We start from the raw sequence: 22,837 nt of genomic DNA, 5'->3' as shown, positions 1-22,837 counted from the left end.
ATTGCTCAAGAGCACTTAAAAGAAATAAAACAATAGAAACTCTGGCTTCTTGTAAACAAAATATAAAGAAATGAGGCGTGATTAAAATATTTGCATAGTACTGCATGTGACCAATTTATCTTCAGGTAGACCTTTGTAAAAACCAGAGGAATGTTTACTATTTACTTCTTAGTAATATAAACTAAGTAGTTCATATAATTAGCACAACTGTTTAAGGCATTTCTGAAGGCACTAAAAGTCCACATATTACATTGTGCACATTATAACCAACAACAGGACTGTCGAGTAAAATAGCATTAGACCAACAAAAATGATCTCTTAGATTAGTGAAAATATGTTACAGAAGGTGCAGATGGTAAAGCTTTACAGGATGTGAAAATAGTTTCTTTAGATTTGCATGCATGCATTACAGAGGCCTAAACTATTATAAGTGTGCACTAAGTGAGTCTGTCAAAACTGAGAGTATCCATGTCCTGCCTTGTGTACTTTAGAGAAGAACACAGACTGTCTGGGCTGAGTTACCAGAATTTCTTCTGTAATTTTACACATTTCTTAAAATTTAAGCCCAAAGTGTAGCACTGAAAGATTTCTTTCATTTCCTCCAGCAGAATTTCTATATCATGTGGAAAATGTAGGATATACTGTCAGAATAGTACTTCTTTTTCTTATATTAAACTATTTCAGGGGTTAAATGTGCAGGTAATCGTCTTTACCCTTAGAAAGGAGGGTTTCAGTGGTCTGGCCGGGTTAAGATCAAAGTGGGCTGTATGTGGCCCTTGATAAAAAAAAAAAAGAAGAGTTTAACATCCCTGTGAGGTCAGTTCCTTCATCCTAATTATGCAAATTCTCATGACCATTGATCAACAACCACTGATCAAGGCCCACTGATCAAAGACCATGAGTACCATTCACAGAGAGTTGGGGAATGGACGATGTAATTTATGCCTTTACTTTGACGCCCTCTATTATATATCATACTACATTGCAGAAGTTAGTACTTTGGTTTTAATTCTGAAAGATTGGGTCAGACTCTGCTGAAAACGTGCATAGGTCACTCTTTTTATTATTATAATTCATTCAATAGAATTAATAAATCTGGTGGAGACTCCATCCACATAATGTTCAGTAAGACCACCCGTGATGTATACCTGTTGGCTCAGCCATTGGACTCATGCACAACTCCTCTCCTCTTTGGTCATCAGCCTTACCTGTATCTTGTGGCATACTGTTCCCTGTACGTTAGCGTTGACCACAAATAAGGGCTATATATTAATTTTTACAAAGTTAGCGTATCTAAACATATGAGCCACAGAGTACAGTATAGACTTAAATTACGAACGGTTCAAATAAACAGGATAGCCAACTAAACAACCCTTTATTGGGTTTTAAAAGAATAGTATGTCAAAAGTTGTGCTTGAGAAAGAACTCACAAGTGAATTTCATTTTTGGCTTGCCAGCAGACACTGGAGCCTGTGATAGTGTGTGTATGCTGAGCTCTTTCTGCAGTTAATTGAATTTACATGTGAGGAATTATATTAGTGGCAATGAATACCTGTGTCTGTTAAACAATCACAAATAAATGCCCCCCCACCCAAGTTTGTGTTTTCTATTGAATGAAGTATGCTACAAGCTCACAGTTATTAAGCGAAGGAGATGAAATAAATTCTGAAGTCTCCCCAACAGGTTGAAGTGACTGTTTCTGAAGCGATCAGTTTACCTGTGACCTGTGTTAATTTCCTGCCGACTTGAGGATCACTGAACATCTTTTCCTCTTCCAAAATGGATGGGGGGGGGGGGGGGGGGGGGGGACAAAAAACAAACAAAAAAAACAGCTGAAAATCCACAAACTAACTTTCATGGTATTCAACGCAGAGTACTGATGAGTCCAGCCGTACAGGAACAAACGTTTTATTTTATAATGCAAACTGCAACATATGAATTATATTATTTACCCAAAGGAGCAGGAAAAAGGTCATATACCCGTGGCAAAATAAATCACACAGTCTGTGTTAAATCTAAGTCCAACACATATATCAGCCTCAGCCATAAAGGGAAAATCCACCCAAAAAACAACATGTACATTCCTTTGATGTCGGACAGTTCATTCTTACTTTGTGGCTTTAATTGAGTCTCACCCAACAGCAGGAATATGGGATCCAGGACTTTTACTTTCCTCTGTAGACATCACAGAAGGAAAACCTGACTTTATATCAAAGTCAGTGGTTTGTGAAAGGATCGTTGATCTATTTCGGTTTTGACGTGTACACAAATTTGAAGTGAACTGTGTATCATAGAGTCATAAAGTGAATTCTTCAGGGTTTTTGCTTTAGGAAGGCATTTTATCAAAGTTTTTCTACGCACAAATATAGCTCAGGTGAAAACTGAACCTTCAATTAATCTGTTCAGCTATTGCTTAGATAAATAATATTTACTCTACAAGAAAACAAGATAAGTTTCACATTGTTCAGATGCATGTAAAAGAAAAACAAACTGTTCTAAAATGCCAAACTGACATTTTTTGGTTGAAAAATCCCTGCGCTGTTGGTTCTTGAAACATGTTACCACATCTGCATCGAGTCTTGGAAAGTTTCAGAAAGGATTAGTTGACTGGCTGAAAACCCAGCCATGTGACAAACAAAACAAAACAAAACAAAACAAAACAAAACAGTGACAGAAGTCTTTAGTAACTCTGGGGAAAAAGAAGTAGCACCATGTTCACTGAGGGCAAGCCAGAAGGTAAAGGGGAGAAGCCGCAGGACACACAGAGTTCAGGTGTGCACTTAAGTGCTGCAGCATCTGCAGTAAATCTGCTCATCCTTCAACATGACTTTTTGGTCTTTATTCTGCTCTGCTGTATTCTGGCTGTGTGCAGCTTATGCAAACATAATCCTCCTTCTCCGCACGCTCAGCAGACAGGCCAACGCAGATCTGGTGAAACCACTGATTGCAGTTGCCGTCACACTGGACCCAGTTTACCTAAAAATGACAAGACGAGATACAATAAATTTTCACTTTGTACACTTAAACTTCAGCTATACAGGCACATAAGTTAGTGATCCGTATTTACATAAGTTGGTGTAAATGCAGCAGACTAATGAAACTCACCTCATCACCCTCTGGCTCTCTGCACCACGGTGCAGCACACAGCGAGTAGTCCTCTTCTGAATCTGAAAGAGCAGGGTCAGACGACGTGTGCGTGGGCGAACCGCTTCTCTTCGATTCTTCGGTCCTTTCTTTGCTTCTCTTGGGCTTTTTCTTGCGACACTTCTTGGCCTTCTCGCTGTGCTGAGAATCGGAGCTGTCCTTACGTCGCTTGGTCCGCTTGCTCTGACTGTTCACGGCCTCCTTTTTCAGGCTCGACACACCATTCTAAGCACAACATACGGAAAGTGGACTTAATAAACAAGAGCATTATGGCATAATGCATTTGGTGTGACACTTAGTAGGAGCTGTTACCTTGTGTTGAGGGCTCCCTTTTGGAGACTTCTGGTCCTGTTCTGTGCTGTTCCCACAGGGAGGGCTCTGTGAGGGCAGGGGGACCAGTTTGTAGAGTAGATATCTGTACAGCTGCTCCGTCTCAGGCAGAGTGACCTGCAGCAGGAATCCCTCCACCATCAGCTCCTCCAGCTCAGGACTAAGTCCTGTGAAAAATTAAAACAAAATGAGCATCAGAGTTGCTCTGAAAAGTGAAACTGCACAGAGTGCTTAAATGAAAAAGCTTTGACGCTTACCGTGGAGCGGAACAGACTTGTGCTCTGTATAAAAAGCTGACCCATTTTTTTCCTGAGGCAAATGTGAAGACTCTCTAGGTCCAACTCTCACCTGAAACAATTAAAAACGCCATCAGTGACTGTAAATGCTCAGTGTCTAGTGTTTCCATGATTGTGTCTAGAAAACGGGACCCCTGATGGTGAATCACAATAATTCAGACCACAAACGCTTAACTTAAATCAACAATGTTTACAAAATAAAAGCCACTGACCATCTTTGACACGTTCTCGAGTACTCCATCTGCGCAGGCTTGCTGGACTCTGTGCTGCCATCTCACAGTCCTCTCGATGAGGAACCGCAGAGCGTCACCCTCTGGCAGGCGGACCCGAATCCTCTGAAGGGAGGCCAGCAGGGGCAGGACTTTGTCCAGAGGTGGTTTTCTCGACCGCTGGCACAGCGGGCACAGCCAGGCCTGACCGTACTCAAGTTCTGCGGTTGTTGTAACACACCCGCAGTGGAAAATGTCTCGACAGAGCTCGCACTGCATCATGGCTCCTGAGGGAGCCTTTTGGCAAACACAAACACTAAGTGCACAACAGCTTTCAGCAGGAAGGAGCTTGGACTCGTTTGAAGACCTCAGAGACAGTAAGATCTCCATCTCCCTCTGTCGGACCTCTGCGAGAGTGGTCATCTGTGAGGAGAGAAAATTAGATGAAATTAAAAACTAATCTGAAGCCTAACGCCAATGTCTCTATTAATATATGAACTTTCCCTGATGAGACTTCTAATAAAGGAAATCATATTTTCCCCCCCATTCATTTTCTGAGGAACCCTCCACTCATCGTTACACAGATTTGTGCCTACCAAACCTCGTTTAATGCTAGGTTAACCTACTAAAGGTGACCAAGATAGAGTCAGAGTCACTGCTTCTAATACTAGGTTAAATGGTTGAAATGGCATTCATAGACAATATTTACTGACAGAGTAAAGAAGAACAAGTGAATAAATAAAAAGATCAGTTTTTATCTGTTTATAAGTTTAAAAAAAACAAAAAAAACAGCACTTCTTAACAAAGAAGGATTCTGGAGTAAAGGAAACTATACAAGAGCTGGTTTTTAGTCTTTAGTCCTAACTATACTGAAAAAGTTACCAGAGAAAAAGAAAATTTGATGCAGCCATACTTACAGCAGAGGCAGAGTCCTTACTCTCAGAGAGAGCTCTCTCCACATCACACAAAGAGTCCAGTTTTGTTAAAGTCTTTTTAATGGTCTGTGGAGCTTCTTTCACTTTTTTAGATTTTGACTTCTGATGTGCAGATCCGATGTCACACCTTGGGCAGAGGACCTGAAAACATGACAAATTCTATTAGAGGCGCTTTTCAAATTCAGGTAATTTGCCACACTTGTAGTTTTGTGATATCTGGCACTAAATTTTCATACTGATGCATAATGATTAAATTGGTCAGCCACATTTGCATACGCATTTACCTCTAGAAGTGAGAAAGGGGAGTTTTTCAATAGGAATGTCTTTGCGGCCGTCTCCTTCCAGCTCTTGACATCACTGACAAGGGCCTCCAGTCGACTGAGCGGGTCGAGCTTCACTGGGATGCCCTCTGCTCTGAGAACCAGCTCAGAGAGAATGTCGAGCACAGGAATACGTCCCCCAAGCTGTAAGCACAGACAAGATTAATAATTCAGTTTCACCCATTACTCAAACTAAAGTGCTGAAAGCATAAAGTATGATTTTTACCTGCAGTGTTTCAGCTTCATGGAGCCATTTTTTGGCCTTGGTGACGACATCCTTCAGCTGCAGACAGTTGGGCAGATAAGCAGGGATGTTTTCTACTTCCTGCAGAGCAGCTACAAGGGTTTCTATGCCCTGATATGGCCTGTGAAGAGGCGTCAGGGTTAGAAAACAGTGTAGAGGTTTAGGTTTTATACAAGTGATAAAGAAATAAAAATAGACATTTCTAAAAATGAAAGACCATAAGCTTATTTGTAGTATTTGGTTTATGTTTATCTATTAGTGGGTTAAGCCAGTGGTTCCCAAACTTTTTTTGCTAGGCCCCCCTTTGTTTTACAAGAAAAATGTTCGCCTGCCTGTCACAGCACCATAATCCACTTTTATTCACCACGACCCAGCTCTACAGATGTGGCACATTTCACTCCGTCTGAAGTTTTCAGCTGGTTTTACACTTTCACAACACAAAATGTGAATTTTACTGCATTTTCATAGAGTTCATTAGTTGCAATAACCTTGGATTTTCTTCATTTCTGCCTTCTGTCATCACGATGTGAGCATGAAAGAAGATGTGAACTGTCATATCCTCACCTGGCCTCCAAGAGACTGAGCACTCGCTCCTCCCACTGCTCTGACACTGTCAGCAACTCCTGCAGACGAGCCATGGCCCTCTCCACAGAGCTGTGAGGGGCCAGGCCCACACCCTGGTCTATCAGCCTCCTCATCGTGTCCAGGCACAAGCTGTCCGGCCGACTGCTGGCTTGCTGAACGGTCTCCAACCATCGAGCCTGCTCCAGTCTCTCTCTGAGAAGGGGTAGCTGCGGCAGCTCCACGTCCAGGCCCAGACTCACATCCAGCAGGTCCTGCAGCTCCAGCGCGCTGGGTGACTCATCAGAAAGGAGGCATTCACTGCGCTGCTGGAAGTCATCCACCCGAGTCAAAAGATCCTGGAGATCACATCCAACAGGTATGACGTTGCATTACCTCGGCCACACCTTACAAATCTAAAGTCTAGAGATACTGCCAAACCTTGGACACATAAGGACTGAAGTTGAAGCAATTTTCCCAAGAGACTAATAGCTTGGAATAATTAAATTTATACAATTAAAAATTGTATTTACTTTTTAAATAAACAAACCTTCAGTAAAGGAGCCTGTCGGATGTTACATGGCAGGCTGTCCAGTTGTTTGACAAATGACCTCAGCTCCTCCACAGTTAACTCATTCTGGCTTTGGGACTTACCTCCCCCAGAGCGGTACCTGAAACACAGATTAAAACTGATTTACACACCACTTAGCACTTTGACTGGCAAAAAGAAAGAAAGAAAGAAAGAAAGAAAGAAAACGCCACGAGCAGATAAGCTCAACAACAGCAATTTGCATAAATGTGAGTAAGCTCACGCTAGCACAAATTGGAAATCTGTCCCACAAAACAGGTTGCTCCAGAAAATAACAAGAACATGACATAATTGTGTAATATCTTGTGTGACCTTATATGAAACTGAATCAACATGGCCGTTTCACGGCAATAAAGATGGAGCCACGAGCAGCGTGGAACATTTCAAATCAGATTTCAGTACCTCGTCTGCCTCTTCCCGTTGAGAAGCTGCTGTGCCGTCACAGAAACTTTATCGGCCTCTGAGGCAATTGTACGCAGCTGATCCAGGAGGCTGCTTTGAGGAAACGCCTTTGTTTCCGCTTGCTCTACCAGGATGTGAAGATCCTCCAACCCTAACCAGGAAAAACAAGAGTTCGTTAGAAGAGTCGAAACTACACGTTAACATTTGAGTAACTCACTGAGATTACAGAAAGTGCATCACTGTGGTGGCACCTTTTTTCTTGGTTCCTTTGTTTTCCACAATGTCCTGGACATTAGACACCCAGTCTTTATATGAATTGGCACGCAGCTTCACAGATGCCATCAATGGGTACAACTCATCCAGTGTAAACTTGTAACTGGACGAAAAAAGAAAAACAAAACTTGGTGAATAAACTGATAACTGCCATGTCAGTTTTCAGCAGAAAGTCATAATCGCCTCTGCCAAACATTGCAAGCTCCAAACCTTGTCTTTATAAAAAAAGGCAGGCTGGCCTTGCAGAGCTTAATATTTGTAGGTTGACTAGTAGTTGGTGAAAGTATAAGTTACTTTTTTTGTGAAACAGTGCTTAATTTATGTTTTTTCTTTCAGGGAAAACTTGCTCCAACTTTTACTTCACGTAACATTTAAAGTAGGCCACACAGCTGAAGCAGACCCCCTGTGACAGTACATGAGAAGAGAAATGAATATGAAAATGAGTATGCAGTGTTCCTCTGATTAATTACTTACTGGAGTGTGAGGTTGATAGGAGGACAAGAGCAGAGGTTCTGGGTGTGGTACAGGCAAACCATCTTGTCAGGACTGCAGGCACAGGTGATGCCAGACAGGTAACAGGTGGTCAGACACTTGAAACACTGCCGCGCCTCGTCTGGGAGCACCTCATAATCAACCTGTCGAGACTGCATCACACCCTGGGGACACAGATTCAGTCGTTAGAGCAGCACAAGAGACAGAGGAGCCAAATGTGACATATGTGTACCTAAAAAACAAGATCTCTCGAGTGGAAACTTATATTGTGACAAACATCTTTAAAAATTTTTAAGTTCTCCCTTATTTCAGTCTGATAGATGAAATCTGTTATTTTGTGCTTCTTTTTGGATGGCTGTAATGCGCATGTTTAAAAACACTAGATACTGAGGATGAAGCTCCTCACCTTTTTAGTGATTTTCTCTCGTAGTTCCTTCTCCTGTTGGATCATGATAACCATATCCTCATGCAGAGTGGCGGCCAGGTTGACATCTATCGTGTCAGCTTTAATGGCCATGTTGCAAACCATCTCATCGTGGGAGAAGACACAGTATCTGTTCAGCTGGCGATAGTGAGCCACACAGCCACGGCCAAGGGGCATCTATCAGAAAACATGGAGATCAAGGGGTGTTCAAGAGGAATGAGTCAATCATGTGGCGCCAAAACAGTAATATTAGTAACAACAAGCTTCTGTTTAGGGTCTAATCCTGGATTAAGCTTAGTGAAACAAACTGCAAACTAAGTATAGTATTATGTGATACAGTACAAACATTTCTTACCCAGTCCATTGTGCAGAAGTTGACCGCTTCAGCAAAGTTGAAACCCTGGTTGAATCCACTGTGGTAAGCTCTGGGGAAAGTGATGACGAACTCACCTGCACACTGGTTGGTGCGATAAATCTACAGGTGAAAATACAAGAAAGAAATGTTCCATGAAGTTGTTTTAAAATGAATTCAATCTCAAAACAAATGAGTAAAACAGTTTAAACAATGTTGACATTTAAATCTTTTTAATTTGATTTCCATAATTGTGCGAGAACATCATGTATGCGCAAATTTGTCTTCACTGTTTTTATTTACCGGGACGCCGTTGTTCATCAGCGTGTTGGGATTCATGATGGTGACCAGCTGATGAAGGAGGTCTGGCTGAGACTCAAACAGCTCAGGAGCTAGTTTCTTCATGACCGCTTCGAGGTGCTCTGCAGCATAACCAGGAGCCCCATACCACGTCTTAGGCTCACCCCTGCACATGTGGACATACCTCTTAGTAACAAAAAAAACCAATCACGACAACCCTGCATGTAACACATTTTTATGCATTATAAATAAGTTTCACAATGGAGTGACACGCTCCTGTCCGTTTGGTTTTTCCTTGATTTTGAAGTTCAGATGAGATGCGTTTCTAATGTACACACACACACACACACACAAAACTACTTTTAGAGTTTAAAAAAAAAAAAAAAATCCAAACTCCCAAATTAAAAATCATCATCATCACAGTTACACAATAGAGTTAAAAAGTCCACTGTACCAGTGAAGATAGTTTATGGAGTAGCTCCAGTGGTCCTCAATGTGCCAGCAGAAAGAGGAAAAACACATGCCCACGTACAGCCAGGGTACCTTCATGCCACAGATGTCGGCTGTAATGTGAGTCAGCACCGAGGCATCGAGGACCGGCATATTGTTCAAGTTCCAGCCGCTGGTCAGGTAATGCTGCGGGTAAGACACAGGTCTAAATACTCCACTCACTCAGATATAGCCCAGAAAACTTTTAATATGCGACTGCAAACATCAGTCATGCTTATTTTTACTGTTGCCTGCCAGAAATCTAACACCACTTTTTTTGGCGATAATTCAGCTGTAAAAGTTACCATGCTTTGAGAAATTAAAAACATTAATATACATAAAAATATTAATCTTATATAGACAACTATATATTTTTTCTATTGTTTATTGATATTTAATGCTTTAAAAAAAAAAAAAAAAAAAAAAGGAGACAAAGCATTTTCACAGAGAGAAGGCACAATACATTCCCATGACAGACAATTTGTACCTCATCCTCAGGAGAAACTTCAAAATGGCCGTTCCTCACGGGAAAACCACTCCCAAACTCCTTGGAGGCGATGTCTGCTCCATACTCCACAGTCACATCCTCCTCGATGGTACTCACTAGACGCCAGAACTCCTTCTCCACCAGCTCAGTAGGCACCATCTTAATAGAATTAAGAAAAAAATAAATGAAGGATTTATATTAAAGCATTTATAATCATAATGGAATCCAGGGCCGTTTTCCTTGTTTTTTTTAAAAAACTGGTTTATGATGAAAACGGCACTTTCGTGCACTGGAATACTTTCATTTCGTACATTGTTATGGTGTTGCGCACAGAGCAGTTAGTAAGAGCCAGTGCAGCCTCTGTTTTGATTGTGCAAGCTGTCACATTTGGAGGTCATTCAATAGCATAAATAAATAAAGTTGTGGGAAAACTAGTTTTACATCACTTCTGGTAAGAAATGTAAGAAATACTCAAAGTTGCTTACAACGTGGTTTTAAAAAAAAAACAAACAAACAAAAAAAAAAAAAAAACCCCACACAAACTGGAGCATATTAAAGAATTTCTCAATTTGTTTTGTTTTCACTTCTGATTGTTGTTATTCTATTTCTATCATGGCCTGTATGTGTGCGCTTAAAATTTCTGAATAGTGAAATAAATTTAAATAAATTCCTTCCACTTCCCCAACTTATCATAATTGTACTTAGTAATAACTTAATCTAGTATGCGTTTCATATTAGTGCTCATATGTTTGAGCTGAAAAATATGATGAAATTCTCATTTATGTTGATCGTTGGTTAAAAGACATTATTATAGCATAAACTCATTGGCCAATTCATTAGATAGGTCTGGTCAACTACTTATTAATGCAGGTGTCTAATTAGCCAATCACATGGCAGCAGCTATCACAAATGAGTAGGGCAAATGAGGAAGAAAGGTGATTTAAATGACACTGAACATGTGTGGTTGTAGGTGCCAGTCTGACTGGTTTGAGGATTTCATGTGCTGAAATCTTCCCCACAAAACCACCTCTGTTTATAGAGAATGGTTTGAAAAAGAGGAATTATTCAGTGTCCATTTAGCCCGTTTTTGTTGTACATAGAGAACCTTCATGCTTACATTTCTAAACTATTAAGCTGCTGACATCAATAAACAGAAACAAGAAACTGGAACTTAAAGACTTTACTTTTGACTAAAATGAACTGCAAGTATCAACAAAACAGACTAAAGGCTACTCAGTGTATGTGTGATGAAAACTCACATGAACTGGCATATTGAAATAATCAGACTTGAAGGAGTCAGCCATGTCTCCAAAAGTTTGGAGGGTGTAGCTCCTGCTGGCCTGCTCAAAGCCAAATGCAACCGCTGGCTTGCCACATTCCTGTCAAAACCAAAAGATTGTATATGAAGTTAAAACAAGCCACTTGGGATTATACTATAATTGTACATGTCAGATGGGAGACTACACTCCAGTTCACGGTGACTTGAGCTTCCTGAGGGGGCAGGAGGTATAGCTCACCTCAACCAGGCACCTGGGGCATCTCCAGTCGCCTCTGGGAACATCGTGGAGCGGAGGGATGAGACAGAAGATGTGATAGCTGTCATCGCAGCCGTCGCATAATAGCAGGCGGTCCTCAGCGCTTCCACTGCCACACACCAGACACATGTAGTGGTCCACCTGATGAGACAGAACACTTATGAGGATGTACTGTGTACAAAATAGATCCATGTTTGAATCATGTAACAAAAAGTAGTTGGGCAATAAATTTAGTACATAGGGAAACATTTACTTTATTCACTGGAGGTTTGATAATTTTATCTAATACAGTTTCTTCATATTCAGTTGTATCCTTGTGATCAATGGGCTCCTTTTTCACCTCAGTGACTGCCATTCTCACTGAAAGACAAGGACGAAGATTGATTGGAGGCTTCAGGAGTCCCCAATAACACTCAGACCCATTACACAAACCATTTATTTCTATTTATAAATATATCAGTACAGGTCAGGTTTATTTTTCTTACCAGGTTCTGGCTTGGCAACAAATGTTCCCATCCTCCTCCTCAGGTTGGGACGAGTCTCACGAACTTCTCTGGGTTCACTTTTGACATAGCCCCTCTGCAGTGATAGTGAGAGTCAGAAACAGAGTCAGCTGTACTTACAAAACTAATGTGGGAATATAACTAGTAAAATGCTGTCATAATGACAAGACATAGAAACATCTTGTTTTAGAGCTGAAACACAAGCCTGTCAAGACAAATGCGCAACACTTTATTTTTAAAAAATTAATAATAAATTAAAAAAAAAAAAAACGCATGCAGCAGAGTCATTAAGAATGCTGCACACTGGAACAGTGCCCACTACTCATGCGTCAGTTAAGCCTTCCTGCAGTTCTTCTGCAGTCAACAGGGAGTTGTGTTTTGCCTAAATGCCCAGCAGACATGTGGTTTTCTGGTTCCTGCTGTTTTGCTGCAACTTTCACAGTTCCTTTAGCCTCCATTACAGTCAGTGTAAACTACCTTTTTATAACCTTTGCCTGCTTCAAAGGCATCAATTAGCTTCGCTGGAGATCAGATGGTTAAAGGAGGCCATCGTTGTTTAAAGTAACCACAAATCTGGAGAACAAACTCTACTGCCAGCAGCCAGTAACAATTATTGACCTGACCTTATAGGTGAAAATGAGTTAATCAAAGCCTGACAATTAAATAGAGTTTTAAGAATTTCAGAGTAAAATTCATAACACAAAGAAGTTATGATTCAGAGGGAAATGTCAAAGATGACAGACAGACTCACCTCAGATCTCATTCGTTTGGCTCGGCGAGCAATGCTGCAGGTCTCCTGGGGCTGGACAGATTGGCGCTGCGGCAGGTCGTGAGGGGTGTACTCCTTATCTTTAGTGTCATTGGTCAAGGTGGCTGCCTGTAGGAAGAAGTGAATGACACCAAATTAAGAACACACAGAACCCCCTCCCCCCCCCAAAAAAACATTAAAAACTGGCAACGATTTAATTATCAAATATCTGAGGATCTCTACATTCAAACACAGTTGTCAACATTTGAAAGTACCAGAATTGAGTATATGGAGTTTCAAAAAGTCAAAGTTTCACCGCTGTGATGCTTCTATTTAAAGACATCAAACAAGAAATGTCAGTCAGAGTGTAGATCTGTCAACAGATCTCAAAGTTTAAGTCAAACTTGCAAGATACCTGCATCTAAATTTGTTCCCAGTGAATTTTTACTGTCAGTTTTTAACTTTTAGGAATTTGTGTTGGATAAAATCAGTCTTTCTTACACTGGAAAAGTCACTCTGACAACACCTTATTTTGGTGTGTGCATAATGGAAGGTCATAAAACACTTGAATTTACATGGTGGAAACTTTTACAATAAAAGCACATCAAGTGCAAATAAAATTCCTTCATACTCATTTGCTTTCAAGACACTGTCAAGAGACTGAACTGCACCGTTTTTGGTGTGTACTGGATGAAGGTTAAGCAACAGTACTACATGCTTTGTAGTCCTGAGGTCTGTACTACAAGGCCAATTTAACATAACCAGGATGTCCTGTCTGTTATCTGGTTTCACTTACCCTAAGATCAACAATCAGGTTACGTGGTCACATGAAGCTGAGCGCAAAACTCAGTAAGTATAACCCAGGGTTTCCCAATCTAGCTACCAGAACATTAACATGAAAGAGGTGACATTAATGGCATCTGACCAGTAACAAACATGGACAGGTCTACTGGCTGAATGGCTGGCTTTACAAAGAAAGCTAAATCTATTAGAAAAATATGGAGAATTAACACATAAAACAGGCTTAAAGTATATTACAAATAAGTGGTACGAATGTCTGTAACAGGATAAGCACTGAAAAGGACTGTATTAATGTGTGTGCACTTTAAGCTCTTTGGCCAGTGAGACTGGAAAAGGTCTACTACATTAATAAAGTTTAGCCTATTTAAAACCAGGAAGGAAAGCTGGCAAAAATGCTGACACTGCAAGTTAACAACCTTCTTAGTATCACAGCTGTATTATTAAGATGTGGGAGTGTCTGACAGATAATATAATTGTTGTTCCATTAAATTAATGTTTAGATGTGCTTATGATAGTTTTCCTTTTCAATCCATCAGCTGCAGTGGTATTTGACAATATGAGTGTAAGGATTAAATATAAAGACATTGTTCACATGTAGAATTACTCTACTTGCAAATTTTATATAAGGTCAACAAGCACAAATAGGTGCCCTGTTCTTTAGACCATCCACACTGATTCCGTGTGGAATCTTCTGGGAATTGTGACGCTATTTTCCAGAGATTTGATCAGTCACTAAGTGTAGATTTCACATCTGCTGACCTCTAAACTAGAACATAGCTTACTCAGGAGGCAGTTAGGTCTGCAGTATAAGTTACCATGGAGATGTACTCCAGCAAGAATTGAACTGCTATTGCAATTTTGAAAACCCAGGGTTAACCCTGGAGTTACTTTCACATGCCTGCTTTGTACTACAGGCCTCTGGTTGATCTAACCTCTGAAGCACAAAATAAATAAATAAATTAAAAAATAAAAATCACAAAATAAACCCCCCGTTACTCTTTGATAACTGTGCACAGTATCACTGTGGGTGAGAAGACTCAATAAGACACTAAAGTGCTTAAGACCAGGCTGTTGTTTCCATCATATTCCACATTTATTCCATTAAAATAATTATTTTTTTGTCATTATAATCCAACCAATAATTTCATGTGCATTTAGCCTGCAAACAAGCAGTCCCCGGTCATTGCTCCTGAGTTCATCTCCTGTGTACACCTTGGAAGAAACTAATGGATTGCAGAGTCTTCCAATAAACATCCAGCCAGCTGTGAACCAGACTGCCTACTGTTACTCTGTAAAAAGAAAACAGGTGAGAGTACGTACAGGGAGATTGGCTCCAGTCTGGAAAAGGTTATATGGGTAGAGGATTCGCTCATAGTGTGCCCGCAGATGGGAGCCAATAGCCTTTCCTGGAGCAAAGCCCATCTTGACGGAAATCTTAGTCCAGCGGCGTTCTCTGCAGACTGCATCAAAACCACCCTCTTCGTTCACCAACTTGCGTGAAATAAGTGAAATAATAAATTAAATATCAAGTAATAATAATAATAATAATAATAATAATAATAATGGGTTGGATTTATATAGCGCTTTTCAAGGCACCCAAAGTGCTTTACAATGCCACTATTCATTCACTCTCACATTCACACACTGGTGGAGGCAAGCTACAGTTGTAGCCAGTTGTAGCCAGCAGTAAGGCAAGTTCACTGGTGTAGAAAGTTGTACTGACAAGTGACAAAAAAAAATAAAAAAAATAAAAAAAATAATAAAAATAATAAAAATAATGGAGATGAATTGTCTTAGTAGGAAAATCATTTTCCAAGTCTCTGCTCCCAGCTGGGGTGCAGGTTTTTCCCAGCTCAGATTGGAGTCTAAGCCACTATTGAGGGTGTTACTTTCACCAGGACAAGTGAAACCAAACAATCTTAGTTAAATCAGGAGTTCTGGTTTGGGGCCAGGGACCCCTTATAGGGATGTAAAAAAAATTTAAGAACCCCTTTAAAATCCTCATGCTGATAAAACTCTGGGTGCTTTGTGATGAGATGCCGCTTCAGGTTGGCTGGCTTCATTTACTAACACTCGAAGACAAACAACACATTTTGGTCTTCCATTGCCATTCTCGATAAAGCCAAGATCGAGGTAAATGTTGTCATACTTTCTAATTTTAGCTGGTTTGGCTTTTGCATTACTTAGTAATGTGAACTGACTTAAATACTTTTCCATTGTGCTAATTAGCTCAACCGCAGATGATGCATTTACGTGCCACTACATGCCAGGTACCATAACGTGTTAATGTAATTACCCAATCTATGGCTCACAAACCCTAGTTTGAGGCCACTGAGCTAAATGATCCCCCCTCCTCTTATACTTAGCCTCACAGCTCCTCACTGTAGTACTTAAATGTTCAGGTTTTTCCTTTAATTTGTCACCCATCTGCTGATTCACAAGTCATAAAAATCAATCGTAATTCAGTTGTAACGTACTCATGATCACCCTCTTAGATTCATAACTGTAGCACTAGTGGGGATTTTCACACCTTATTCAGTTGGTACAGATCCAGAATCTTTCTTTCCACTTGAGGAATTTTCAGTTTGCATCCTTGTAGCTCCCAGAATTTTGCTATTTGATCCAGGAAGTTGAGTTTAACTCTGGTCTGAGCCTTAAGGAAAAAAGAAAAATTGTTTAGCTCCTCAAACAATAAGCATTGGAGTTGTAAGAAAATAATCTGAGAAGTACTAAGTGCTCCAAAAAGAAGAGTACAAAAAATAAAGAAATAAAATGACTGAGTTACTATCTTTTTGATTCTCTCCTACTAGTATTAACATTTTTTAAAATATGTCTGCAGTCTTTTCATGGCTCACCATGACATGATAGTGAATCAGATATTTTGACGATGATGCCATTTTTTTTTTTTTTGAAGGACAATGAACAAAAGCACAGCGAGTGAGGCAATACCTGAATACAAGAGATGAGCAAAACTGGATTTTGTAAATATATAAAGACGTACCTCAAGCTCATTGAGCCGTTGTATTCGTGGTGTGAATTTAAGTCTGTCGACATCACAAGCAAACGGTGGCTGCCAATCCTGAAATGAGTAAAGGAAAAACAAAAAACAAAATAAAAAGAGACCATTTTAAGCACGATTAGACTAAAGCTGTGACGATTAGACTCACTGAAACCTGCTTTTGTTTGCACATTTTTCAGTTTCAGCGGTATCATCATATACAGCAAGATTCCAAGTCTACTTGCAGTAATCATCATCATTACACTCAAATGAACCAACGTAGAGGAAAAAGCTGATGTTACCAAATTAATTAGGCTTTAGTCTTTCAGGCTTTATACCCATCTGAGCTCCAAGTAAATACTTCAATTTCAATACCTGAAAATAAGATGCGAGTACTGCAGCTAGGCACATGAGAATGAGGCAATTGCATAATGAGAAACAGTAAGCCACTGTTTCAGAAAAGTCAACATTTTAATGCTATTGAATATAATGAATGTAAATATGACAAAAAGGTAGTAAATTTGTCAAACATAGGTTTGCTTTATTTCTGCTAATTAGCTATTATTTAACAGAACTTGTCCCCACTTTCACTTAAAAACAAAAACTTCACTTCGATGTCTAACCGCATGCAAAGCAACTGAGCAAAACAACTGTCTTACAAACTAAAACACTAACCATGCTATACTGCACAACTTCCTGTACGACTAGTTGTAAGTGCAAGTTCAAGATTCAGGAAAATGATCTCAATTTTGTACAGTTCAATGTGTGATACAAAACAGTGTTATTATAACTGTGTTATTCTCACATATTATCAAACCGATAATGGTAAATGCTATCATACAGTTAAAGGACAGTCTCAATTGCTTCCTAAGAACAAAGAACAGTAAACAAAAAAAAAAAAGAAAAGAAAAAAAAGAAAGAAAAAAGTTTATTGTGGAGATAAGCTTTTCAGGTTTCACATTTGTTCTTCTATAGCGTAACAAGCACTCATAAAAACAACTATACAGAAACCTCCCAATAAATCTGCAGCCACAGCTTCTCTCAGTTATTTGTTGTTGCATTGTGCCTTTTATTATTGACTAATGTTTAGTCGATAGAGTTTCCACATTGTGAACATGTATCCATTAAACTTTCTGTGCCTAAAGTGACGTCTTCCAATGTACTGTTTTGTCTATTCTGGAGTCAAAAAGGCCAAAAAGTTCAGTCTGTGGGATTCTTAGAGTCAGAACATGAAGCATTCGGGTAGAAAATTATCATTGTTATTCAAACTAAACAAAACATGCAGGTTACATTTTCTTTAATGTTTCAATGGCATTGTTAGCATTTTTTTGAATCGTCTAAATATTATTAATACCGATGGAAAATAGATGAACAGATGCTGTAAACAGCTTGTGTTCTCAATGTGCATAACATGTTTGCACTGTAGGATCTAATATCAATAGATTATGATTTTGTAACTTATAGTCATTTGTGATAACATCCTAACCTGTGATAAGTATACAAAAAGGGGAGCCATTTTTACTTAAAAAAAACAAAAACAGGTCTGTTTTCTCTTTTAAGACTACTACATTTACATGCCAAACCAACTGAAACAGTACTGTAATGAAAAGGAAATGTGGCAAATTTACATATACAGGCTGATAATGAGACCTGCAAATTAGTCTAACGCTCCTGATGTGTTTCAATCTTCAACTATCGCAACATTTCTTAAAAATGAACACAAACATTTACTGTTAAGGCTGACTGCCTACTGTGTGCAGCGTTACCAGAGGCTCTTTAAAATGTCACAGTCAAGATTTACTGGGCCTGGACAATGAGTGAAATGCTGGCCAGAGAAGAGATAACGACAGCTGCATTAACACCACCTTATTGTTGGATTAGTCTAACAAATGTTGTGGAACCAAAGCAAAACAATAATTTTTGAAAACAAATAGAATTGTGCTCTGTTTTACTGACCATCCTCCACAAGTCTGACCATGGTAGTTAAGACTGCAAGCACAAATTCTGGTCTCTACATGACTCAGGCCCTCCAATCTCAATCCAAAATGACAACTACAATTGTGAGAAATTAACCACAAACAGGCCTGGCAATGTCCCCGAAAATCATCTGCATGTGCGCTACTAACCTCTATAGTCAAAATGTGATCCATGTAAAACCCTGAAGGAAACTCGTGCACCAAATAAAAATCACTGATCGAAAACAGGTTGTGGTGCAGTGTTTACTTCCTTTTTCAAACATTGTCTGAACCGTTTGTACATGGGAAAGGGTTAAAAGAGAATAATGAAACAAAGAAACAGGGCTCTCAAATAAGAGCCAATCTATAATCTCTGGATTGTATACACCATTTGCACACACAATTTGCAGACAAAAAATAAAACTCCAGGATCTCTCTCTTCACAAATAGACAGAAATAACAGTTTAAAAAAAACAAAACAAAACAAAACAAAAAACACACATTAAAATTACAATCTTATAAATTTGTCCTGGTAGAAAACCCAGCTCAAGAGCCCAGTTTCCATCTCTTCAAGGATTTAAGATTATTTATTGGTCTGCCTGAGCCACATTTTGATCCAAACATTCCAGAATAAACTGCTGGTGCTGACTTATAATTGTGAAATGTAAATCATAGTTTAGACAGCACAAATAGATCTCGAATATCAATCCAACTACTATCAGCAGCTAATCTTTGCTCACATTTACCCCACTGGCTTCTTTTGTTTACATGAGCTGTGCATTTCAGCCATTTACCCAGCAAACACTGAAAGCAGTCACCCCACCCATCCGCTTTTGATGACAATTCAATCCCTTGTACTCATACCCAACGGGTTAAAGTGTGCAAAATAAGCTTTTTTTTTTTCTCCTTTTTTTCATGCTTCCTGATTTCTGCTTTAGACGCATGGCACACATGTTAAAACATTTCCACCCATGTCAAGGACCTTGCAAAAAATAAATATATATTTTATCATTTTAAGTTGACATAGAGAATACCTGGAAAAAATTACGTCAGGCATATTTAAAATAAATAAATAAATAAAAATCAGTTCAATCTACCCTTTTAACGCATGGACACACCCTTGAATAAAATATATACCCACTACTGTCACATGTCTCAGAAATAAGGTCAATGAGACATTATTTTTGCATTATGTTAGCTCTAAGATATTTATGGGGAAGAAAAGCCATTTTATTGTCAGTATTTCCTTACAGACTTTGATATTTGACCCCTGAGACGTTAGAGAGGTGTGGATTACGCCAGGCTAATCGTCCAATTAGAATTATTATTAAAAAATAGCCCTGGATTTGCTTCCATAATAGCGAAATAAAGATTAGCCTGCAAGTATAAAACTATCTGGTTAATAAACTAACGCTAGTAGCAGTCGGGAATAACCGTAATTTGAGTGGATAAAGTTGATAAAACTACGATGAAAGAGAGAAACAGTGTCCCCCACTGTGTGCCGTGTTTCTACGACCCTTTTCTCCATAAACAGTTGGCCACCGAGCACGTACGTTAGCCAGCGTGAGATGTCAGAAAACTGCGGCTTTAAACGGGCCCCGACTGATGCTAGTCAGGTTAATTCACCCTTCCTAAATCCGTCAAATCCTGCTCAGATACTTGGACTTTACATTTAACCAAGTGCGCAGAAATGGTTGTTAAATTATTAGTAGGTCAAGTCTAGGCGAGCCATTTCCGTGCGCAGACTCCAGGAAGCACTTCATTCTGCGCTAACGTAAACAATTTGCATCATATTTTGCGTACAGGCAAACTTTTGCGTTTGAATTATTTTTTTTATAGCGCTCTTTAAGTTGGGCGACCCTCTATCCTGAATCCAGGCTTGTTTGTTTTTACGACTAAGCCCGACCAGGACACAGGTTTCCTCTTGAATGGCATGTGTCTGAGAGCTTCCCATTGCCGTTACAAACACAACACAGTCCAGCTCGGGCTAGCTCACTATTCTTACTCGCAGGCGAAATCCGCCATGTTGAAACCTGTCTTAAAAACACAACTTTGCCTTCTAAATTAGCCACAGCGGCAGAGGCCAGCACACCGTGCAAACACCACGAATAATTGTAAAAAATAAAAGAATTACTCACCGGCGGTGGTCGGATCTTGCAGATACCAGTTTTCTCTGCAATTGGTCGTATTTTGTTGATGTACGCAAAAGGGTCGGCAAATTCCTCCCAGCTGGGCTCAAAAACAGGGCACTCGGGAGGAGGAATGAACTCATTCACCTGCGGCTGAGTCATCGTTGCATCTTCGTTATGACTCCAGCTGAAATATTTTTTAAAAAAGGGGGGGTTCCAAGCCGTCTGTGCTTGCTTTGATCTCCAGTCTTTCAGTTCATGTCCACTCTCCACTCATTGAACTCAAAGACGAATTATCTAGTTGGAGACGAGCTCTGACAGCGAGGGGACGTACACGTCCGCTTCGACAAGTAGACACCCACGAATTATTTAGGCTAACGTCATTTTTGCGCCGTTTTCGTGCGCAAACACGCACTTTTGTTACCGAGATAGAAGTAAAAAAACGGACTGTGTCTAAACTGACATTTTATTACACCAATTTAAGGCGTGCTTTCGTAACACAAAGGACTTACATGGCTGCAAATCTGTGGTAAGATGGAGTAACTTTATTTTAGTTTTCACAGCGTTTTTAAAAATATACTGTAGTTAATACTTTAGTAGCGAACAGTTTAGGACTATATAGCTTATTGGTTCAGTGGTTTCCTCACAGATGATTGCTCCCTTGTTTGGTGCGTTTGGTTATTTCACCCTGTGGTGAGACAATGCTCCTGTTCTCCCCTTCTCAAATAAAGATAGAAGCCTCACTCCGCCCGGCTAAGGCGAAAGACTAGCAGACATTACCCGGTGTTTACTAATCGAACTCACCTTGAAGATCTTTGCGCGCTGACCGGCACTTTGTTTTTAAATGGTCTAGAGAAGCTCGTTGATTGGCAGAGAGGAGTCATATGTTGATAGTTCAGCCGTTTGTGTTTTTAAAATAAACATTTTCATTTGTTTGACGCCAAACTTATAATAACAATAATAATTATACGATATATTATTTTTATGCTATCGATAGCTTGTTGGGTGTGCTACAATTGCTTTAAACATCTAACTTCACAAAGAGTAGCCTTTGGCTCTGAAAGGCTACTCGTTGTGCCAAAAATTGACCACCACCACCCAAAAAACAACAACAACAAAGTTTTTTTTTTCTTCAGTTTTTGGCATATTTGTCACACTTGCATGCTTCAGATCAACAAAAACAAATCTTAGTGATAGTCAAAGATAACCTGTGTAAATACAAAATGTAGTTTTTAAATGATTGTTTCATTTATTAAGAGAGAAAGGCTATCTTAACTTGGGGGACTCTATGTGGAAAAGTAATTGCTCTCTAAACCCAATAATTGGGTTTGGCAATAATCTTTCACACTGCTGTAGAGGAATTTTGTCTCACTCTTCTTTTCAGCCACATTGGAAGGTTTTCCAGGATTAACGGCCTGTTTAAGATCATGACAAAGCATTTCAATCGGCTTCAAGACCTCTTTAACTACCCCAAAACTTCTTTTTTTTGGGGGGGGGGGTAGTCAAAGAGGTCCAATTCACCAATTCAGAGGTGGACTCGCTGGTGTGTTTCGGATGATTGTCCTGTTGAGTATCTTGAGTTAGTTCGAGTTTCAGGGCTTGACATTCTCCTTTGGGTACAGAGCTTAAGTCACGGTACCACCACCATGTTTGACTGTTGTTATGAAATGCTATGTTAGTTTTACACCAGATGTAACAGGACTCAAACCATCAGTCCACAGAATATTATCCCAAAGGTCTTGGTATTTTGGCAAATATGAGACAAGACTTTGTCCTGTTTATTTTCAGCAGTGTTTGAAAAAGGAAAAAAAAATGGAGGATGCCATTTTTGACCAGTCTCTTTCTTATTGTTGAATCATGAACTCTGACCAAAGCTGAGGGAAGTGAAGCCTGCGGTTCTTTAAACGTTGTTCTGGGTTCTCTTGTGACTTCCTGGAGGAGTCATTAATGCGCTCTTGGAGTAATTTTGGTAGGCCGGTCACCCCTGGAAAGGTTCAACAGTGTCCCAAGTTTTCTTCTGTTTGTGGATAATGGCTCTCATTGTAGTTCACTGGAGTTCCGAAGCCTTAGGAAATTGCTTTATAACCCTTTCCAGACTGAGATGTCACTGACTTCGTTTCTCAGTTGCTTCTTTAGATCGTGGAATGATTCGTTGCTTTTTGAGATAATTTAGCCTACTTCACTCTGTCAGACAGGTTCTATTTAAGCGATTTCAGGGAGTAGTCAGGCATGGGTGAGGCTAGTGAAAATGAACTGTTTTCTAAAAATTGTGGTTATTAACTGTTAATTCATGATTTAACAAGAGGGGCAGTTCCTTTTCC

The 22,837-nt window shown here is 39.7% G+C and overlaps 1 protein-coding gene and 1 long non-coding RNA gene across 2 annotated transcripts; one reads left to right on the top strand and one right to left on the bottom strand.

The window, feature by feature from the left end:
• Positions 1-1,892: 1,892 nt before the first annotated feature.
• On the bottom strand, positions 1,893-21,270 carry kdm5ba (lysine (K)-specific demethylase 5Ba). Its single transcript, XM_040029219.1, has 27 exons — positions 20,526-21,270; positions 16,436-16,513; positions 15,965-16,087; positions 14,755-14,925; positions 12,637-12,762; positions 11,868-11,961; positions 11,636-11,742; positions 11,365-11,523; positions 11,107-11,226; positions 9,848-10,006; positions 9,326-9,507; positions 8,875-9,037; positions 8,575-8,694; positions 8,202-8,396; positions 7,778-7,959; positions 7,282-7,406; positions 7,031-7,181; positions 6,590-6,710; positions 6,043-6,398; positions 5,461-5,599; positions 5,199-5,378; positions 4,897-5,055; positions 3,983-4,402; positions 3,732-3,822; positions 3,457-3,641; positions 3,106-3,369; positions 1,893-2,976 (listed from the first exon to the last, which is right to left on the bottom strand). Exons 1-27 carry the CDS (start codon positions 20,676-20,678, stop codon positions 2,839-2,841), a joined length of 4,461 nt encoding a protein of 1,486 aa, XP_039885153.1. The 5' UTR covers positions 20,679-21,270; the 3' UTR covers positions 1,893-2,838.
• On the top strand, positions 4,483-4,770 carry LOC120731957. Its single transcript, XR_005695450.1, has 2 exons — positions 4,483-4,595; positions 4,651-4,770. It is a non-coding gene; the product is annotated as an uncharacterized LOC120731957 (long non-coding RNA).
• Positions 21,271-22,837: the final 1,567 nt, after the last annotated feature.

The sequence above is a fragment of the Simochromis diagramma genome, unplaced genomic scaffold (assembly GCF_900408965.1).
Source record: "Simochromis diagramma unplaced genomic scaffold, fSimDia1.1 OVJJ01000483.1, whole genome shotgun sequence".
NCBI classification, from domain to species: Eukaryota; Metazoa; Chordata; class Actinopteri; order Cichliformes; family Cichlidae; genus Simochromis; species Simochromis diagramma.
Note: the sequence above shows the minus strand (reverse complement) of the source record. Positions and strands in the feature narration are given on the sequence as shown.

Coding starts and splice junctions, on each gene's coding strand:
- kdm5ba (XM_040029219.1), bottom strand. CDS start 20,678: ATGACTCAGCCGCAGGTGAATGAGTTCATTCCTCCTCCCGAGTGCCCT. Junction 16,088..16,435: donor AACGGCTCAATGAGCTTGAG/GTACGTCTTTAT, acceptor TTTTTCCTTAAG/GCTCAGACCAGAGTTAAACT. Junction 7,182..7,281: donor CAAAGGAACCAAGAAAAAAG/GTGCCACCACAG, acceptor TTTCCTGGTTAG/GGTTGGAGGATCTTCACATC.